The 20,060-nt window shown below is 44.4% G+C and overlaps 1 protein-coding gene across 2 annotated transcripts in view; it reads left to right on the top strand.

Annotated features, from left to right (window-relative positions):
* Positions 1 to 14,138, top strand: part of LOC120943546 (multidrug resistance-associated protein 1-like) — a 264,397-nt gene extending 250,259 nt beyond the window's left edge. For both annotated transcript variants that reach the window (XM_040356912.1, XM_040356911.1), the window contains exons 30-32: positions 1,183 to 1,349; positions 11,631 to 11,825; positions 13,936 to 14,138. In XM_040356912.1, coding sequence (XP_040212846.1) covers positions 1,183 to 1,349; positions 11,631 to 11,825; positions 13,936 to 14,044 — 471 coding nt within the window. In that variant the 3' untranslated portion in view covers positions 14,045 to 14,138. The remainder of the gene's footprint in view (positions 1 to 1,182; positions 1,350 to 11,630; positions 11,826 to 13,935) is intronic.
* Positions 14,139 to 20,060: the final 5,922 nt, after the last annotated feature.

The raw sequence follows: 20,060 nt of genomic DNA, 5'->3' as shown, positions 1-20,060 counted from the left end.
TTGCGGCGGCGTAACGTAAATCACCTGGCGGAATTCAAATTCGGCGGGTAGGGGGCGTGTATCATTTAAATGATGCGCGTCCCCGCGCCGAATGAACTGCGCATGCGCCGTCCCTAAAATATCCCAGCGCGCATTGCTCTAAATGACGTCGCAAGGACGTCATTGGTTTTGACGTGGATGTAAATTACGTCCAGCACCATTCACGGACGACTTACGCAAACAACGTAATTTTTTAAATTTTTGACGCTGGAACGATGGCCATCCTTAACATTGACTGCGCCTCATAGACCCAGGGGCAACTTTACGCCGGGAAAAGCCTAACGCAAACATCGTAACTTTACTGCATCGGCCGTGCGTACGTTTGGGAATTCGCGTATCTAGCTAATTTGCATACTCAACGGGGAAATCTACGGAATCGGCACCTAGCGGGCAAAAAAAAAATTGCGGTTAAGATCCGACGGCGTAATAGACTTACGCCTGTCGGATCTACTGAATATCTATGCGTAACTGATTCTATGAATGAGTTGCATAGATACGACGGCGCTAGGCAGAGATACGACAGCGTATCTGGAGATGCGCCGTCGTATCTCTTTTGTGAATCTGGGCCTTTATGCTCTGTCTCTCTCCATGTGCTCCTCTGTTGGATACTGAAAAGCAGCCATTTACCTTCTGAGCTTAAAGAGGAGCTCCAGTCTGGGTAAAAAAAAATATATGAAAAATATAAGTATTAGTATAAGGCAAATTTTCCTGTCCAGAGATCCAGCGATGTTGGTACCCGGAGCCTATTCTTCAGTTGTCTTCGGGTGCAGGCGCTGGCATCTTCACTAAGGGAAACCGGCAGTGTATCCCTCAGGCTTCACAACCGGTTTGCTATTGCGCATGAGCGAGTCACGTTGCACATTTCTGAATGGTCCCGCCGTCTTCTGGGACCTGTGTGTCCCAGAAGACTGCAGCGACGATCTTACCCAGAAGTGGGAGCAGGTACCTGTCAAAATCAGGTACCCGCATCCCCTCAAAAAAGTACCAAATGTAGCTTCCTTTTGGGTGGAGCTCTGCTATGAGAGTTCCTGAGGCATTCAGGAAGATGAATACAAGTACATGCAGGCACTTTTGAGTGCCTGCTATTAATTCTTGAAAATCCCACTGGTTTAAGTTGCTTAACATTTGTATTATGCTACACAGGACCCAGTCTTATTTTTTGGATCATTAAGAATGAACCTGGATCCTTTTGACTATTACACTGAAGATGATGTTTGGACAGCTTTGGAACTGGCCCACTTGAAAAGTTTTGCTTCGAGCTTGCCTGATAGGCTAGATCACATTTGTACTGAAGGAGGAGAAAATCTAAGGTATATTGTCTGTTTTGTACACACAACAGCACAAAAAACGACTGAAATGTCATACATACTAATAGGCATTTCACTGTACTGGTCCTATAGGGGGAGATTAGTGGCGGCCCGTCCATAGAGGGCGCCCGGGCGCCGCCCTCCTCCCCCAATCAGTAAAAAAAAAAAAAAATCGAAAAAAAAAAAAAAAAGTTTATTTAAACATGTCCCTTTAAGGAAAAAAAAAATCCAAAAAAGGTACTTAGGTGCACTGTGTCCGAGCGCCGGGCGCTGGACACAGTGTTGTGTGGGTAGCGCCACGTCTGTGCAATCACGGGATTGCAGACGAGGCGCTACATTGGCAGAAAAAAAATGCCTTTGTGGCGTTCTCCATCGCGCCACTTGCTTCTGGCGCGATGGACTGTCTTGTTATGGCTCGGGTGCACACTTTCTGTGTGCACCCGCACGTCTCTATGCTAGTCCCGACGTCTCAGGAAGAACCGGAAGTGACGTCGGGACTCAGGAGCTGAGTGCGCCTCGAAGCTGAGCTATGCTATCTGCCAGCATGCCTGCAGTAACAGGTATGAACCCCCTCCCTGCCTAATTAAAGTGTGTCAGATAGCGGGCATGTATCAAAGAGCCGGCAAACGGACCCCTTCCCGCACCCGTCTTATAAAAAAAAAAACTTTGGGCAAAAATACCGGCCGACCCCCCGCTTATTCAGAAGATTCAGATGTTTTTTTTGTCAATAGGTGGAAAGAGCAGCAGTAACGGCACCACCCAAACCAGGCTTGTTAAAAAAAAAAAAGTATTTAACATTGTCTTTATTTAATTTAACTGGTGGAAATAGCAGCTGTGACGGCACCCAACCCCCCCCCCCCCCCCACTTATTCATTTTTTTATTTGGACCCCATCCAATCCCCCCCCCCCCCCCCCGGGCTTGTTAAAAAAAAAAGTATTTAACATTGTTTTTTTTATTTAATTGGTGGAAATAGCCAAACCATCCCCCCCGCTTATCCATTCATTTCTTTTTGGACCTTATCCAATCCCCCCCCTCCGGGCTTGTTAAAATGTTATTTTTTTTATTTATTTAATTGGTGGAAATAGCGGCAGGCAGGAAGGGAACCCATACTCCCCCCCCCCCCCCCCCCCCGCTTATTCAATTGGTTTTTATATTTAATTGGTGGAAATAGCGACTTGGGACTGGAAAGTTGCAGGATAAGTCGGACCTGATCAGAACCGTTCATATCTGTGCAACTTCAAGTCACAGCGACTTCGAAGTAGTCCGTGCATTACTTTTGTCCCACTTTGATGTGACTTGAGGTCCATAGACCTCCAGAATACACAGGCATTGCTTCAAGTCGCTGCAAAATCGCAGCAAAAAATTGTGGCAGAATCTTGCGACTTTCAGGCTAAAACAGTCTGAAAGTTTGATGCGACTTAAAGCAATGCCTGTGTATTCTGGAGGTCTATGGACCTCAAGTTGCATCAAAGTGCGACCAAAGTAATGCAGGGACTACTTTGAAGTCGCTGTGACTTGAAGTCGCACAGATATGAACGGTTCTCATTGGAAATCATGGGGTACGACTTGTCATGCAACGTTGAATTCCCAAGTCGCAGGACAAGTAATGCAGTATGTCTGCAGTCTCTGGTAATCTTGTGCAGTATGTCCACAGTCTCTGATAATCTCCTGCAGTATGTCCGCAGTCTCTGATAATCTCGTGCAGTATGTCGCAGTCTCTGGTCATCTTGTGCAGTATGTCCGCAGTCTCTGATAATCTCGTGCAGTATGTCCGCAGTCTCTGATAATCTCGTGCAGTATGTCCGCAGTCTCTGATAATCTCGTGCAGTATGTCCGCAGTCTCTGATAATCTCATGCCCATTTAGAGTCCTTCATAACTAACAGTGTAATTTTTTAGTTTGTTTGCGCCAATCTGTAAGCCTGCGCTATATACCATGATTTGTGATGCTGGGGCTATATACTCTGTGCTGTGATGCTGAGCTGTATACTCCTGACACTATGAGTGGAAGCAAGTGGAATACAGGGGACGGAGTGGGTGTATTCTATAGGGGGTGTGGCTTATGAGAAGTGGGAGGGGCCAAATATGGAGGGGCGGGGTCTTGCGCCCCCCATCCTAAAATGTCATCAGCCGCCACTGTTTACTAAAGCTGGTGCACACAGAATCTGATGCAGCCAATCAGCTTCTAACTTCAGCTTGTTCAGTTAAGCTTTCACAATAAGCCCCTGTTCACATAGGTGCGAATTGACAGGTCAAATCGGTGTCTATTGTCGGCAATAGGAGCGTCCCAACCGGTGCGACATTGACTTTGCGGCACCACACCTATTTTCAAAAGTAGTTTCTGCACTACTTTTGGGGAATGCGGGGGCAATTTCAGTAGACCTCTGTGCATGAACCTGCACAGATGTTTTTCAAGTCGTCCCCGAAGTCGGACTGTAATGCGGCTTTGAAATCTTGCAAGTTCAGATGAACTTGCATGAATACAAAGCCATGTTCAGTGTGAACGAGAGCTAAAACCTGGAAGCTGATTGTTACTATGCACTGCTGCGCCAGATTCGTAGTCTTTAATAAATCTCCCCCATAGCGTCTTACTTATTTTTTGCCTGCCTGAAGCTATAATATTCTCCCTGTAGGTGTATGTTGAAGAGATACTGGGCCAGATTCATGTAGAATCGCGGCGGCGTAACGTATCGTAGATCGCAAGTGCCTGATTCACAAAGCACTTGCATGAAAACTTACGCCGGCGGCCTCCGGCGTAGGCCCGCGTAATTCAAAGGGGCGTGTGCCATTTAAATTAGGTGCGCTCCCGCGCCGGACCTACTGCGCATGCTCCGTTTTGAAATTCCCGCCGTGCTTTGCGCGAAGTGACGTCATTTTTCCGAACGGCGACGTGCGTAGCGTACTTTCGTATTCCCGGACATCTTACGCAAGAACAAAAAAAATTTAAATTTCGACGCGGGAACGACGGCCATACTTTATACAGCACATACGTGTGCTGTGTAAAGTTAGGGCAGCTAAAACGACGACTAACTTTGCGACGGGAAACTAGACTAGCAGCGACGTAGCGAACGCGAAAAACCGTCGTGGATCGCCGTAACTACTAATTTGCATACCCGACGCTGGTTTACGACGCAAACTCCCCCCAGCGGCGGCCGAGGTATTGCATCCTAAGATCCGACAGTGTAATTCAATTACACCTGTCGGATCTTAGGGCTAACTATGCGTAACTGATTCTATGAATCAGTCGCATAGTTAGGAAGACCCTAAAACAGAGATATGACAGCGTATCAGGAGATACGCCGTCGTGTCTCTTTTGTGAATCTGGGCCTTAGACCCCAATTTAAGTTGCAGTACCTAATGTAAAGTCCCAATGATGTTAGAATGTGCAGCGTATTAGCTTGGTAGCTGTATTGTTTAAAGGCTCACAACTAGGGTTGTCCCGATACCACTTTTTTAGGACCGAGTACGAGTACCGATACTTTTTTTCAAGTAGTCGCCGATACCGAATACCGATACTTTTTTTTAAATGTGTCCCCAAATGCAGCGATGTCCCCCCACATATGCAGCCATTGTCTCCCCCCATGCAGCCATTGTCTCCCCCATGCAGCCATTGTCACCCCCCATGCAGCAATGTATCCCCCCATCCAGCCATTGGCACCCCCCATCCAGCAATGTATTCCCCCATGCAGCCATTGTCACCCCCCATGCAGCCATTGTCACCCCCCATCCAGCCATTGTCTCCCCCCATCCAGCGTCTCCCCCCATCCAGCCATTGTCACCCCCCATCCAGCCATTGTCACCCCCCATGCAGCCATTGTCACCCCCCATGCAGCCATTGTCTCCCCCCATCCAGCGTCTCCCCCCATGCAGCCATTGTCACCCCCCCCATCCAGCGTCTCCCCCCATGTATCCAGCGTCTCCCCCCATCCAGCGTCTCCCCCCATGCAGCCATTGTCTCCCCCCATGCAGCGTCTCCCCCATACAGCCATGTCTCCCCCCATGTATCCAGCGTCTCCCCCCATCCAGCGTCTCCCCCCATGCAGCCATTGTCTCCCCCCATCCAGCGTCTCCCCCCATGTATCCAGCGTCTCCCCCCATGTATCCAGCGTCTCCCCCCATGTATCCAGCGTCTCTCCCCCATGTATCCAGCGTCTCCCCCCATCCAGCATCTCCCCCCCATGTATCCAGCGTCTCCCCCCATCCAGCGTCTCCCCCCCATGTATCCAGCGTCTCCCCCCCATGTATCCATGTCCCACTTACCTGCATCCCCGCTGCCGCCGACTGTGTCATACGCCGGGAACATTACAACTTTGAATCGCTGTAATGATTGGCGCTGCGTATAGACACTCCCCCTCGCTCGGGATTGAACAGTTCACCCGAGCGAGGGGGAGTGTCTATGCGCGGCGCCAATCATTACAGCTATTCAAAGCTGTAATGTTCCCGGCGTATGACACAGTCGGCGGCAGCGGGGATGCGGCGAATGGCGGCGGGATGCGGCGTCACGGCGACGGCGGCGGAGGGGGAGGGGGGGGGGGAAGTATTCTATTTGGGTATCGGGGGTATTTGCGGGAGTACGCAAATACCCCGATACTAGTATCGGTATCGGGACAACCCTACTCACAACCATGGCAAAATTGGTACATCTTTTGTTCAATTTTTTTTTTTAGCAACATAAGGATGTCTGGTTCAACAAATAATCAATCCTACAGTCAGGGAGGAAATGTCAAAGTTACAATAATATCATTAGTTGGACGGGACACTAATATTGCAGTGCAAATGCAATGGGATTTTATTTGTAATTTAGCTTAACGGTAGGCAGAAGCCAGCACATGGGCACATACTCTTCACGTGTAGAAGTTTGTATATGGATTCCATAAACACAGCCCTATTACAGTCAGCCGACTTAATAGCGCCGAAACGTAAAACCCGCATCCGGAAAAATAACTCCAGCTGGTTCAACAACCAACTGGCATTACTGAAGCAAGAGCGCAGGAGGGCGGAAGCCGCCTGGAAAAGAAGCTCTTCAGATGAGAACCTCACCATCTACAAAGCAACAACAAGAAAATACCACAAAGAAATCTTCAAAGCCAAGAAAAACTATTTTTCCGAGGCTATCAACAGCGCCCTGAATCGGACTTGCAAGAATTTTGCAGTGAATTGTCGGATTACTTCATTAATAAAATCGAGGGGATCCGACAAAGCATTCAGCAAAATAATTCCCCCCTCAACCCTCCCCGTAATGATTTACACAATACCTGCAGTAATTCACCACAACCAGGTAAGTTCACGCTGGAACCTATCTCTATCCATGGCACAAAAAATATCATCGGTACTTTGCATAACAGCACCGCGCCGAACGATATCATCCCCACTAAACTGCTGAAGGAATGCGCCGACATCCTGGCACCTCCTATCACGCAGCTTATCAACCAATCCTTCAGGGAAGGCATAGTGCCCTCCCAGTTGAAGGAGGGTATAATTCGACCCATCTTGAAGAAACCCAACCTGGACCCCAAGGACCCACTACACCGTCGTCCAATAACAGGCCTAAATGTACTCTCAAAGGTAATGGAAAAAGTAGTGGTACAACAGCTGCAACAGCATCTAGATACCCACAACCTACTTGTTCCATTTCAATCGGGATTCCGGCCTGGACACTGGACAGAAACCGCATTGCTCAAAATATGGGACGATGCTCTCGAGGCCGCAGACGAAGGAGAATCTTGTCTTCTGGTTCTGTTGGACCTAAGCGCAGCCTTCGACACAGTAGACCACAAGCTTTTATTGACTCGGCTAGCTGAAGTAGCCAGCGTCGCAGAAGGCGATTTATCTTGGTACTCCTCTTTTTTGGAAAACCGATCGCAAATAGTGAAGTTAGGACCTTTCACTTCTGAGAAACGCACATTATCGTGCGGAGTCCCTCAAGGATCGCCGGTGTTATTCAACATCTATCTTCGCCCTCTTTTTGAGATTATTAGCAGTCAAAAACTGCTCTACCACTCATATGCAGACGACACGCAACTATATTTCCGCATTTGCAATAAAAAGGATCATCACCTCAATCTAGAGACATGCCTCTCTTTCATAGAGGACTGGATGACAAAGAGTTATCTTAAACTCAACGGAACGAAAACAGAACTTCTCCTGTTTCACGCCAAACGTATGAATCAACCTGCAACAACTTGGACCCCTCCACCCATTCTGGGCAAAATCATCACCCCTAGCGCCAAAGTCAAAAGTCTTGCGGTCATCTTTGACTCCTACATGACAATTGATGCACAAATAGTGTCGTTAGTCAGCGGATCTCACCATCTGCTGCGCCTACTACGCAGACTTACTCCTTTTATTCCCAAGGAAGACATAGTGGTCGTGGTGGGAGCTATTGTAAACTCAAGATTGGACTATGCAAATGCCCTTTACCTCGGACTCCCCAAGTACCAAATCGCTCATCTACAAGTCGTTCAAAATACGGCCGCTAGACTTGTGACTGGGAAAAAACCTTGGGAATCAATCTCACCTTCACTGAGAACCCTTCACTGGTTACCAGTAAAAGACAGAATCACTTTTAAAGCACTCTGTCTAACGCATAGATGTATCTATGGGAATGCTCCCCATTATCTATGCGAAAAAATAAAAGCTCATAATCCCAATTGCGTTCTGCGATCCACCAATCAAAATCTCCTCCAGATACCGAAAGCCAACTACAAGTCCAAAGGAGAAAGGAGATTCGCGGTCCAAGGGCCTAGACTATGGAACGCTTTACCAACCAGCATTCGGTTGGAGGAGAACCACTTGGCGTTCAGGAGAAAGATCAAGACTCATCTCTTTTGATACCAAAGGAGACAGGAACAACAAGCGCCCAGAGGCGATTAAGTTCGCATGTGTTGCGCTATATAAGTTTTCATTCATTCATTCATATCACGATTTATGATTTGAGAGAGTTGGCATATTAGTTTATTGGTTGAACTAGATGGACTTGTGTCTTTTTTCAAACAGACTAACTATGCAAGTATGATGGTCTCCAGCGGTAATACATCTCCTTTTGGTGGCACCCTAAAATTATAAGGCCCCTTTCACACTGGGGCGTTTTTTGAGCGTTATTCGAGCGCTATTACAGCGTTATTCGAGTGTTTTCGAGTGTTATTACAGCGTTATTCAAGCGTTATTCGAGTGAAGCCTCATCTGTAATCCCAATGTGCTGGTAAAGCACTGCTAAGACCCTAACGTTTTAGGGTGTTTTTGCAGTGCCTCAGTGTGAAAGGGTAAGGTGTTTTTACAGCGCTTTTCAATTCATTTCAATGGAGAGGGGCATTTTTGGAGCGTTTTTTTAGTGCCCAAAAGCTGCTCCAACGATGCTGCTTGCAGGACTCAGTGTGAAAGGGTCCATTGAGATGCATGGAGAGTGTTTTATGAGCATTTTAAGAGCGCTATTTTTAACGCTAAAACGCTGTAAAAACGCTTCAGTGTGAAAGGGGTCTAAATGTTGCTTCATCTTTTGGAGAGAAAAGATAGTAGGGTTAAGTGAGTTAAAGCGGAGTTAAAACCCATGGATCGAAATTCGGCCAGTCCAGCAGGGATTGGCTGAATTTCAATCCACGTGTGGCTGTTCCTCCTGGACAGTGGCCAGTTTGCTTCAGCAGCTGATCTGCGTGTTCTGACAGTGGAGAGTCCCTCTGTCAGAATGCAATGTTCCAGCTCAGATGATTCCTCTGTCCATCTTGATTGTGTGGATGGAAGCATCTATTCATTTATTTGTTTTTTCTTTCACTCCGCCTGCTGCAATGGACAGCTTTACTAGAGAGTATTATCTAGACTAGAGTTTTTTGTGGGTCAGAGGGAATGCACAATCTAACTGCTAGCTGTTAACTTGGTTGATGATTAATGTTTAATAAAGGTTTAAAATATTTGAGGCAGTTGATTAACCTCTTGCCCCCCACCCACCATCAAATGACGGAGGGGCAGTGTTGCTCTCGTCCTGGGACAACGTCATATGACGTTGTCCCATTCAAACAGGGGTAAACAGGGGTAAACATTCGACAGGGGTAAACAGTCAATGGGCCTGGCTGTTTACCACGTGATCTGCCGTGATCAAGTCACGGCCGATCACAGATAGTACTGCCCCATTGCACAGGGCGTATGGGCACGAGCTCGCTGTGCATGCATGTCAGTGGCGGTGTGTTCCCAGGAACACTGTTTGTCACTGACACTGGTTAACAGCCATTGGCTGGCGTCTTTTACCATGCGATTGGCTGTGATCCATTCAAAGCCGATCACAAATGTATACAAAGACCACCAACTACCAGCACTGGAGTGTCATGCCCCCATAGAGCCAGGGCAGCTGGTCTTGCCAACCCAACATGGCTGCTTTCCGACTCGGGATCAGCAAGTATTCCCTCTTTCACCGCACAGCCAGGTTTGCAGGCTAATACCCCAAATTTCTCAGAAATTGACTGCTTTTATCCATTTTTGCCTGACACTTTGCTGCAATTTATCATGGACCAGACCAATCTATATGCCCAGCAGCATATTGCCAACAGCCCCCAATCATACTATGCCCATCCGTGGAGAGATTTTACTTTGGAGGAGTTCAAATTGTTTATGGGCCTCACCATAAACATGGGGCTTACAAAGAAAAATTAAATGCCTACTGGTCCACCAACCTGCCCATTTATTCTGCCGTAATGCCTAGGTCCTGATATGAGATGATTATGTGCTTCCTTAATTTTAGCGACAATGGGCCAGATTCACAGCGGACTTACGACGACGTATCTCCGCGTACGCCGCCGTAAGTCCGAATGTGAGCCGTCTTATCTATGCGCCTGATTCTTAGAATCAGTTACGCATAGATTTGGCCAAGATACGAGCGGCGTAAGTCTCCTACATCGTCGTATCTTGGGTGCAATATTTACGCTGGCCGCAAGGGGCGCTTCCATAGATTTACGCGTCGAATATGTAAATTAGGTAGATACGCCGATTCACGAACGTACTTGCGGCCGCTATGCCGTTTACGTAAGGCTTACGTCCGGCGTAAAGTTACCCCTGCTATATGAGGCGTAGGTAATGCAAAGTATGGACGTCGGCAAGCGTATCTTTTTACGTCGTTTATGTAAGTCGTACGTGAATGGGATCGTAACCCCACGTAAATGACGCGCCTAACGAACGGCGCATGCGCGCGCATGCTCAGTATCACGTCAGATTTACTCCATAAGATACGCCAGGCCCAATGCCTGTGACGTGAACGTAACCTACGGCATTGGGCCTGGCGTATCTTATGGAGTAAATCTGACGTGATACTGAGCATGCGCGCGCATGCGCCGTTCGTTAGGCGCGTCATTTACGTGGGGTTACGATTCATTTACATACAACACGCCCCCTACCAGCCTATTTTGAATTAGGCAGGCTTACGCCAGCCAATTTACGCTACGCCACCGCAACTTACGGAGCAAGTGCTTTGTGAATACTGCACTTGCCCGTCCAAGTTGCGGAGGCGTAGCGTAAATAGGATACGCTATGCCCGCACAAAGTTACGCGCTCGTACGTGAATCTGGCCCAATACATTTATGTCCCTAGAACACCTGATGGTGCTCCCTGCATGTTGGGTCTCTGTATGTGGCTGGGCTGTGAAAACGTCTCACACGTGGTATCACCATACTCCGCAGTAGCAGCAGAATGAATGTATTTTGGGGTGTAATTTGTTGTATGCATATGCTCTGTGAGAGGAATAACCTGTTAATATGACAATTTTGTAATAATAAAAAAATCTTAATTTTGCAAAGAATTGTGGAAAGAAATTACAACTTCAAAAAACTCACCATGCTTCTCACTAAATACCTTGGAATGGCTACTTTCCGAAAATGGGTAATTAGGGGGGGGGGGGGGTGTATTTGTACTCTCCTGACTTGTTAAGGCTCGTACACACGATACAAAAATCGGATGGAAAAATCGGATGGAAAAATTTGTACGACGAGCTGTCTGCTGATTTTTGGGATCGTTAGTACATGCTTTCAACAGCCAATTACGCTTTTTTTGCCAGACACAGGGTCTTAAATTGAAGCCCCTGCCACCTACCAGAGCTATGTTACCCACTATCATAGCCCCAGGAGGACGTGTAAGCATAGCTGTAAGTTGGACAGAGGACAAGACCTGTAATGTAGGCACCTGGGATCCAGGCGTTTCCTGCGTGCATGAAGATTTTTACCTTTGGCAATGTTGTCATATTCTTGTGCTTTAAATAACTCAACAATGCAGTCAATTATGTGCTCTTTTCTTTATAAATTGTGTTTAGTGTTGGCCAGCGCCAGTTGGTTTGCCTGGCAAGAGCCCTTCTTCGAAAGACCAAAATCCTGGTGCTGGATGAAGCCACAGCAGCGGTGGACCTAGAAACCGATGACCTGATCCAGTCAACTATAAGAAAAGAGTTTGAAAATTGTACAGTGATAACCATTGCACATCGACTCAATACAATTATGGATTACACACGGCAAGTATTTTAAAAAGATAATATACCTGTGATATAAAATGTTCAATTTTTTTGTAAGCCTATATCTGTAAAGAACGAGTGATACATGATGCATCAGATCAGTAAGGCTGGGTTCACACTGCTGCTGGATGGGGCTCGCAGCAGGGGTCCGGTGCATCCATGTTCTCTATTTCAGGGACACATTTTTGCCTGAATTTGGCCCTGAAACGGATCTAAAGAGGCACAGGACTCCTGTGCAAGCCTCTCCGCAGCCACTTTGGAGATATGTGAACTGGCTCCATAGAGAGCCAGTCACAATCTCCTGTCATGCTAATTTTTTGTGGGGACACCTGCGGGGACACCTGCATCCAATTCGCACTAGCACTGTTCTGTCACATTAGCAAACCTTTGAGATCAGCAGGTTTGCCACTGCTTTTAAAATTCAACATCTAAACAGACCATTCGATTTCTAAATACTGTATTTCACCTTATAAGCCCAGTTTTCTCTTAAAAATAATAAATAAAAATGCCATAAATCTATCACCTATTTTGTGGATGCTATAACTTTTGCGCAAACCAATCTTTTTTTTTTAATTGATATTCATTAAATCAAAAAGTAAAAAATATTGTGTTTTTTTTTTTTTTTTAAATTGTCGCTCTTTTTTTGTTTATAGCACAATAAATAAAAACCGCAGAGATGATCAAATACCACCAAACGAAAGCTCTATTTGTGGGGGGGGGGGGAAACATAAAGGCCCAGATTCTGAAAGGGCTTACGACGGCGCAACGCAATGTACGCCGTCGTAAGTCCTAATCTGGGCCGTCGTATCTATGCGACTGATTCTTAGAATCAGTTACGCATAGATATCCATTAGATCCGACAGGCGTAAGGCTCTTATTTTAGGAACGGCGCATGCGCAGTACGTTCGGCGCGGGAACGTGCCTAATTTAAATGCTCTACGCCCCCTACTTGCTCATTTGAATTAGGCGGGCTTGCGCCGGGGGATTTACGCTACACCGCCGCAACTTTACAGGCAAGTTCTTTGTGAATAAAGCACTTGCCTGTAAAACTTGCGGCGGCGTAACGTAAATGGCATACGTTACGCCGCCGCAGTTTTACGCCCATCTACGAGAATTTGGGCCAAAGATTTCATTTGCATGACCGCGCAATTGACATTCAAAGTGCAACAGCGCTGAAAACTAAAAATTGGTCTGGACAGGAAGGGGGTGAAAATGCCCTGTATGGAAGGGATTAAAGAGCAGGATCTGGGGGCCACCTTGCTAAAGGGGGCTTCCAGATTCCAATAAGCCCCCTGCCTACAGACCCCCACAACCACCGGCCAGGGTTGTGGGGAAGAGGCTCTTGTCCTTGAATTATTTTTCCCATCATGGGCGTGAGTGGGGCCCCATGTCAAATTTGCCTAAGGCCTCACAAAGCCTAGAGCCGCCTCTGACAAACTTTGTTTTAACCTGTCCATTCCACTGGAGCAGCAATGGAGACACCTTTGGGCAGCAGCAATATCAGTTTTGGGATAGAGTAGAATTAGATACACTAGCAAATTTAGATGGGCTTGCGTAACAAATTAGAGCTGAACTCCAGCTAACACTTTTAAGCAGTTACAGCAGCATTTTTTTTCCTTTTGGGTTTAAAATTAATCAATAAAAGCATGCTCAGATGCGCCGCTAGTCTATTCCAGGCATTTGAGAGCTGGCAGAGACTGGCAGGACATCTGTACTCCTGCATCGGATTTCCCACATGTGCACAAATGCTGCCAGCTTCAGTAGAGGGGCATTATAGCGTACCCATGGCATTTGTGTGCACAAAGTTGCAGCTTAGTAACAACACCTGTGACATAGCAATCCCAGGAGGCAGCAGGGCTTGGTCTAGGCTGTAAATCAGAAAGTGCACAAAAAGCAACACATGGGTAATAATTAGAATTTTTTTAAGCATTTGTGTAAAAGGGGAAAGGGGGAGGGACAGAATACCAAATTGTTGTTCTAGTGAGTTATGTTCCACTTTAAGCTGCAATATATTGCATGTTTGTTTTGGGGTTTAATTTAACTTAATTTTGCATTAAGAGCTGCAATAATATGAAAGTTCCTTTTTTAACACTGCCTCTAATTTTTACAGGGTTATTGTCTTTGACAAAGGTGAAATTGTGGAATTTGACACACCTACAAGGCTACTGGAAAATAAGGGAATATTCTATTCCATGGCAAAAGATGCAAATGTAATTTAACTGTTGGAAACTAGATTTAGAGTTACTGATCAGTAGACTCGGGGAGCAGACAAAGAGCTGCACAGCAAAAATCAACAGAAAATGTGACTTTTTGCAAAAAAAATTAACATTTTCTTCACATCAAAAGTGCATTTTTATATAAATGTAACATCTTTACTTAAATATTTATAACATAGTCAACATTTAACATAGCCAGGGATACCTATCAACATTGCATGATTGCACATATGACCTCTGCTCTTATCTGGGTCTCTTCTTTCCAAGTTCTTTGCCAGATGTGATCATAGGCTTAGGCCCGTGTAAGCATCCTCCTATTTGCTTTCAGCCTTTTTGCATCTGCACTGAAATTGCAGAGCACACTGAGGACATAAAGGCAGCTGCTTCACATTCCTGTTCGGCCTATGAATCTCATTACCACCTAATAACTCAGTAACAGCTTTTCATTTAGCAAGACGGTAATACATCTAGGTATGATCTGTTAAGGAAAAATACAGATTAATCTTTGATTTTCCTAAATATTTAAATCACACAATTTAGAAAACCAAACTATAAAGATTCACAAACTGTATGATGCCATGCAGATTAGACCAATCTGCATGCGAATATTCAGGAGAATCCAAAAATTGTGCAATCCACCAGTTTGCCTTGTATTCCGACTCCTCCACTAATCACTATTTTCCAACTATTTCCCAGTCATGTGTCCAGGGAGGATAGAAATGTGGGCAGGGAGGTGAGAGGTGGTGGTCGGGAAAAGTTATGTCTAAATGGAGGAGTGAGGTAGGTGGCAGACAAGCACTTTGTTCAAGAAAGTTATAAGAAAAGGGGAAAGAGTTGGATGAGGGATGAGAGTGGGGTACAATGGTGTGGTATGGGAGGTGAGGAGCTGGAGACAGGAGTGAGAAAAAGCGGGGGGGGGGGGGGGGGGGGGGTTTGGGGAGGAGCATCAGATCGGAGGGTGAGAAGCAAGGGCAATATTGTCAGATAGGGGGTGAGAAGCAGAGAATAGCAGCAATTGGATGTGAGGCAGATGAGAAGCTGGGGACAGCTGTTTGGCAGATGCTGAATATCTTCACATTTCTAACAGATGGAGCAACAGCAAAAGTTTTACTGGCACGGACATCGTACATTTCCCAGTCATGTAGCACATACTAATACTGTTGCAGATCTGGGAGCCCAATTGAGATGTGGGCAGAGAACAGGAATTATTTGAGCAATGGTGAAGGGGGAGGCTAATGAATACTTTTATAAATGTTTGGGTTGTCCAACCCACCATGCCCAAGGCTCTGTCACTTACCAAGGTAGCACATGGCTGTGCCTGGGGGGGGGGGGGGTGTACAGGGGAACTGAAGTATGTTTTGTGTTGATTAAGCACCAGTAAGAGCTTCCCCGACATTGGGGAAGTGCACTGTGTGTCCTACTTACATTTTTGCACTGGGGGACCAGAAACAGTGTTTTAGTGTCTTGAAAAAGTATTCATACCCATTGAAATGTTATAACTAAAAATGTAAATGTATTTTATTGGGATTCTATGTGATAGTCCAACACAAAGTGGCACATAATTGTGAAGTGGAAGGGAAATTATAAATTGTTTTCCAAATTTTTTACAAATCTCTAAAAAGTGTGGAGTGCATTTGTATTCAGCCTCTTTACTTTGATACCGCTAACTAAAATCTAGTGGAACCAGTTTCCTTTAGAAGTCACCTAATTAGTAAATGAAGTCTACTTGTGTGTAATTTAATCTTTGTATAAATACAGCTGTTCTGTGAAGCCCTCAGAGGTTTGTTAGAGAACCTTAGTGAACAAACAGCATAATGAAGGCTATGGAACACACCAGACAGGTCAGGGATAAAGTTGTGGAGAAGTTTTAAAGCAGGGTTGGGTTATAGACAAATACCCCAAGCTTTGAACATCTCCACGGAGCACTGTTCAATCCATCATCGGAAAATGGAAAGAATATGGCACAACTGCAAACCGACCAAGACATGGCCGTCCACCTAAAATGAAAGGCTGGGCAAGGAGAGCATTAATTAGAGAAGCAGCCAAGAGGCCCATGGTAACTCTGCATGAGTTGCAGAGATACACAGCTCAGGTGGGAGAATCTGTCCACAGGACAGCTATTAGTCGTGCACTCCACAAATCTGGCCTTTATGGAAGAGTGGCAAGAAGAAAGCCATTGTTGAAAGAAAGCCATAAAATGTCCCGTTTGCATTTTGCGAGAAGCCATGTAGGGGACACAGCAAACACATGGAAGAAGGTGCTCTAGTCAGATGACACCAAAATTGAACTTTTTGGCCAAAAAGCAAAACGCACATCACCCTGATCACACCGTGAACATGGTGGTGGCAGCATCATGTTGTGGGGATGCTTTTCTTCAGCAGGGACAGGGAAGCTGGTCAGCGTTGATGGGAAAGTGGATGGAGCAAATTACAGGGCAATCTTAAAAGAAAACCTGTTAGCGTCTGCCAGAGACTGGGGCGAAGGTTCAACTTCCAGTAAGACAATGATCCTAAACATACAGCCAGAGCTACAATGGAATGGTTTAGATCAAAGTATATTCATGTGTTAGAATGTCCTAGTCAAAGTCCAGACTTAAATCCAATTGAGAATCTGTGGCAAGACTTGAAAATTGCTATTCACAGACGCTCTCCATTCAATCTGACAGAGCTTGAGCTATTTTGCGAAGAAGAATGGGCAGAAATTTCACTCTCTAGATGTGCAAAGCTGGTAGAGACATCCCCAAAAAGACTTGCAGCTGTAATTGCAGCGAAAGGTAGTTCTACAAAGTATTAGCTCGGAGGGGGGGGGGTGGATGGGGACTGAATACAAATGCACGCCACACTTTTCAGATATTTATTTGTAAAAAGAATTTAAAACCATTTATCATTTTCCTTCCACTTAACAAATATGTGCCACTTTGTGTTGGTCTATCACATAAAATCCCAATAAAATACATTTACGTTTTTGGTTGTAACATGCCAAAATGTGGAGAAATTTCAAGGGGTATGAATACTTTTTCAAGGCACTGTACATGTGTCTGTTTCTGTTCCAACTATGGCAAAACGAATGTAGCATATTTTATGTTATATAACAAAGGGCGCGTTCACATGTGTGTTGATTATAAGGAACAAAGCAATGCTCATCAACGCACCTGTAGCATTTATGATGTGTTCATGGCAAGTTTTTGTTGTGTTTATGATGTGTTAAAAATATTTGATAAATTCCTATGAAAGTGTTGTTTTTCTAGTGGGAAATGATGTAGAGGAAATTACCTACTTTAAGTTGTGGTGTGATGGCAGACATTCTTGTGAATTCTCTGCAAGACAGATTAATATACATTGATCTCTTTAACACTTTGCTTGGTCCAGCTCAACTTTGCTGAAACAAAGTTTTGCCACTGGCAATAATACTTAATGCCTCTGCTCTTACCTGGCACTGGCAGTATTGCTGGTTGGCTTGATGTTTTTGCCCACACATAGAAGCAAGTGGTGTTACATGACTGCTCTGTACAAAGTGGAAGTGTCTGGAGCTGCTCTGTCCTACTTCTATTATTTCCCATTGCATTCTAGGATACAGGAACATCCACTGCCTCTCCTTCAGTACCCAGCTTACACTTTATAAATGCTTCACTAACATGCCATAAATGCTATAGGTGCTGTTAAATTGCGGTTATAGAGCTTTACCATTGAAATCAGTAAAGGCGGCTGACAAACTTTGATGCTTCATGACAGTGACATGCTACTTATTTTTTAATACAGAACAACTCAACACAATGCTCTTGTGTGAACAGCACTGTATGCTGCCATTGTAATATTCATGGAAGTTGTTGAAGGGGGGGTTAGGCTTTAAAAATGCTGAATAACACTATTACTTGATCGTTTATGTAATTTTACCACTAAACTGCCTATTGATCCTCAGGTGTGCACTCCTAAAGGGATTACACTCGAGAATTTTCCATATTGATGTTAAATGTCTTAACTGTACTCAAATTCCAATGCCTACTCTGTTATTTTATCTATCCCTCGATAAAGGAGCCTGTTTATTACTTGAAACCTTAAAGTGTTACTAAACCCACAACAGTAAAATCAGTCTGTATATGCAGCATAGCATGCTTGTTATACTCACTGTGGAACTTAAGGGGTTAATCCTCTGCATTGTGTAAAAAGGCTGTTTTATTACCTCCCTGCACTGTCTATCTGAGGAAGGCCAGCTAACACAGGCAGAGGTGCGGACCTGCACCTGCTCAGTTGTGTCTTTCATGCTGAAGAGCACATTTATCAGAGCTAGCCAGGTCACATGATATTGGCATCACACATGTGGGCGTGTTTACAGGCTGCAGTGGAAATCTCTTTCTTCCTGAACTCTGCAGTTTATCATGTAACCGTGGTATACAGATCATCCAAAAAGGTATATTGTGGCAGTATTTTAATGTAAAAAGATGATTTAGAAGCTGTGGGCACTGTGGGGGGAGGGGGGGCAGATTAACTATTTTCATATTTCTTTGTTTAGTAACACTTTAATAAAAATATTGAAATATAAAAATGCTAAATAAATGCTGCATAAACAGAGTATGACACACATGTGAATGAGCCCTTAGGATGTCTTGTTGACAGGAGTCTATCAATATTGTGTTGCATTGGAAGATATATTTAAAAATGGGTTAATGTCATAATATGACATTATGTAATATATAATGTGTAGTTGAACTGTAATGAAATATCATATTTGCCATGAATTACTCTCTAATGAAGAAGGAAACAAACTACCTCAGACATCATAACACACGCTTGCCATTTCTATAGCCTGTGCAGATTTTAATAAAGAAAATACTAACATTTATACATGAAAATGTGTTTGTTTTATAATTCTCTTTAATGTGAATAATAAATATTTGAATTCATAAACATTGGTTTGGTTTTATTGTGAGCATGGAAATATGTAAAACTTGAAAATATACAGTATATACAATATATATTTACTCTGATTAAATATGAGTTTTAAACTCCTAGGATTCCTGACATTTATTTTATAACTAAAGAAACCTCAAAAAAATGTATATCAATCAAACTATATATGCAAGCTGTGCTCTTCATTCTCTTGTTTTGAAAACAGCAAATTACATGGGCGTTGTTAACGTAGTTTTTCCCGACGAGATTCTTGGCAAGAATCTCTTGCCGCCCGTGTGTACACACAGACCTTTTCAAAAGAATCAATGTAAAGAAAACAATGGCTGCGTTGCAATATAAAAAATGCAAAAATGACAAAGAGTGAAAAATTGTGATAAAAGAAAAAAAAAAAAACACCCTAAATGTGTGTTACGGATCACCTACTCTTCACCCTCTAATGGAGACGAGGTAAATGAAATAATAAAATATAATAGAATATAATCCTAAAGCCCAATGAGACAGTGCCTGTCAGTGGAATAACTGAATGACACTAACCACTCGCAGGAAACTGTCACATCTATGTGCAATATGTAACAAACTGTACAGATGAATGACAGTGTAAACATAAATTGTATGAAATTATAGTCCAAAATAAAATCCAATAGATCCAGTGCTTGTAAATTCCTTTCCAAACGTGAAATGCAATAGTGGTAATCAAAGCACCCAAGGAAAGTGTGATGATCCCCAATGGATAGAGAAGTCACCACCACAGAAATCACTGCCGCTTACCGGATGTCTTGATCTCATAAGCGAGATCAAAATAGCTTATGGCACATAACCCAGCCACGGTCTCTGCTCTTCCCAAACAAATTCCTCTATTGTCCTGGTATGAATGGAAACTCAATCCGCCAATGATAGAGCAATGAGAAGAGAGGCTCACATAGCGTAAAACAGCTCTTTATTGAACTTTAAAAACAGAGATCCACTCTAATAAAATAAATACATTTTTTTTTCTTTCCACATTTGAGGGTATATATAGGCTTGAACGGAAAGCCTTCTTAAAGTACTACACATTTATCCTGGAGGAGGAAAGGGGGAGATCATATAAAATCTTCTCCTTTTTTTTTCTCTCT

The sequence above is a fragment of the Rana temporaria genome, chromosome 6 (assembly GCF_905171775.1).
Source record: "Rana temporaria chromosome 6, aRanTem1.1, whole genome shotgun sequence".
Lineage (NCBI taxonomy): Eukaryota > Metazoa > Chordata > Amphibia > Anura > Ranidae > Rana > Rana temporaria.
This window is presented reverse-complemented; position numbering and strand designations above follow the sequence as displayed.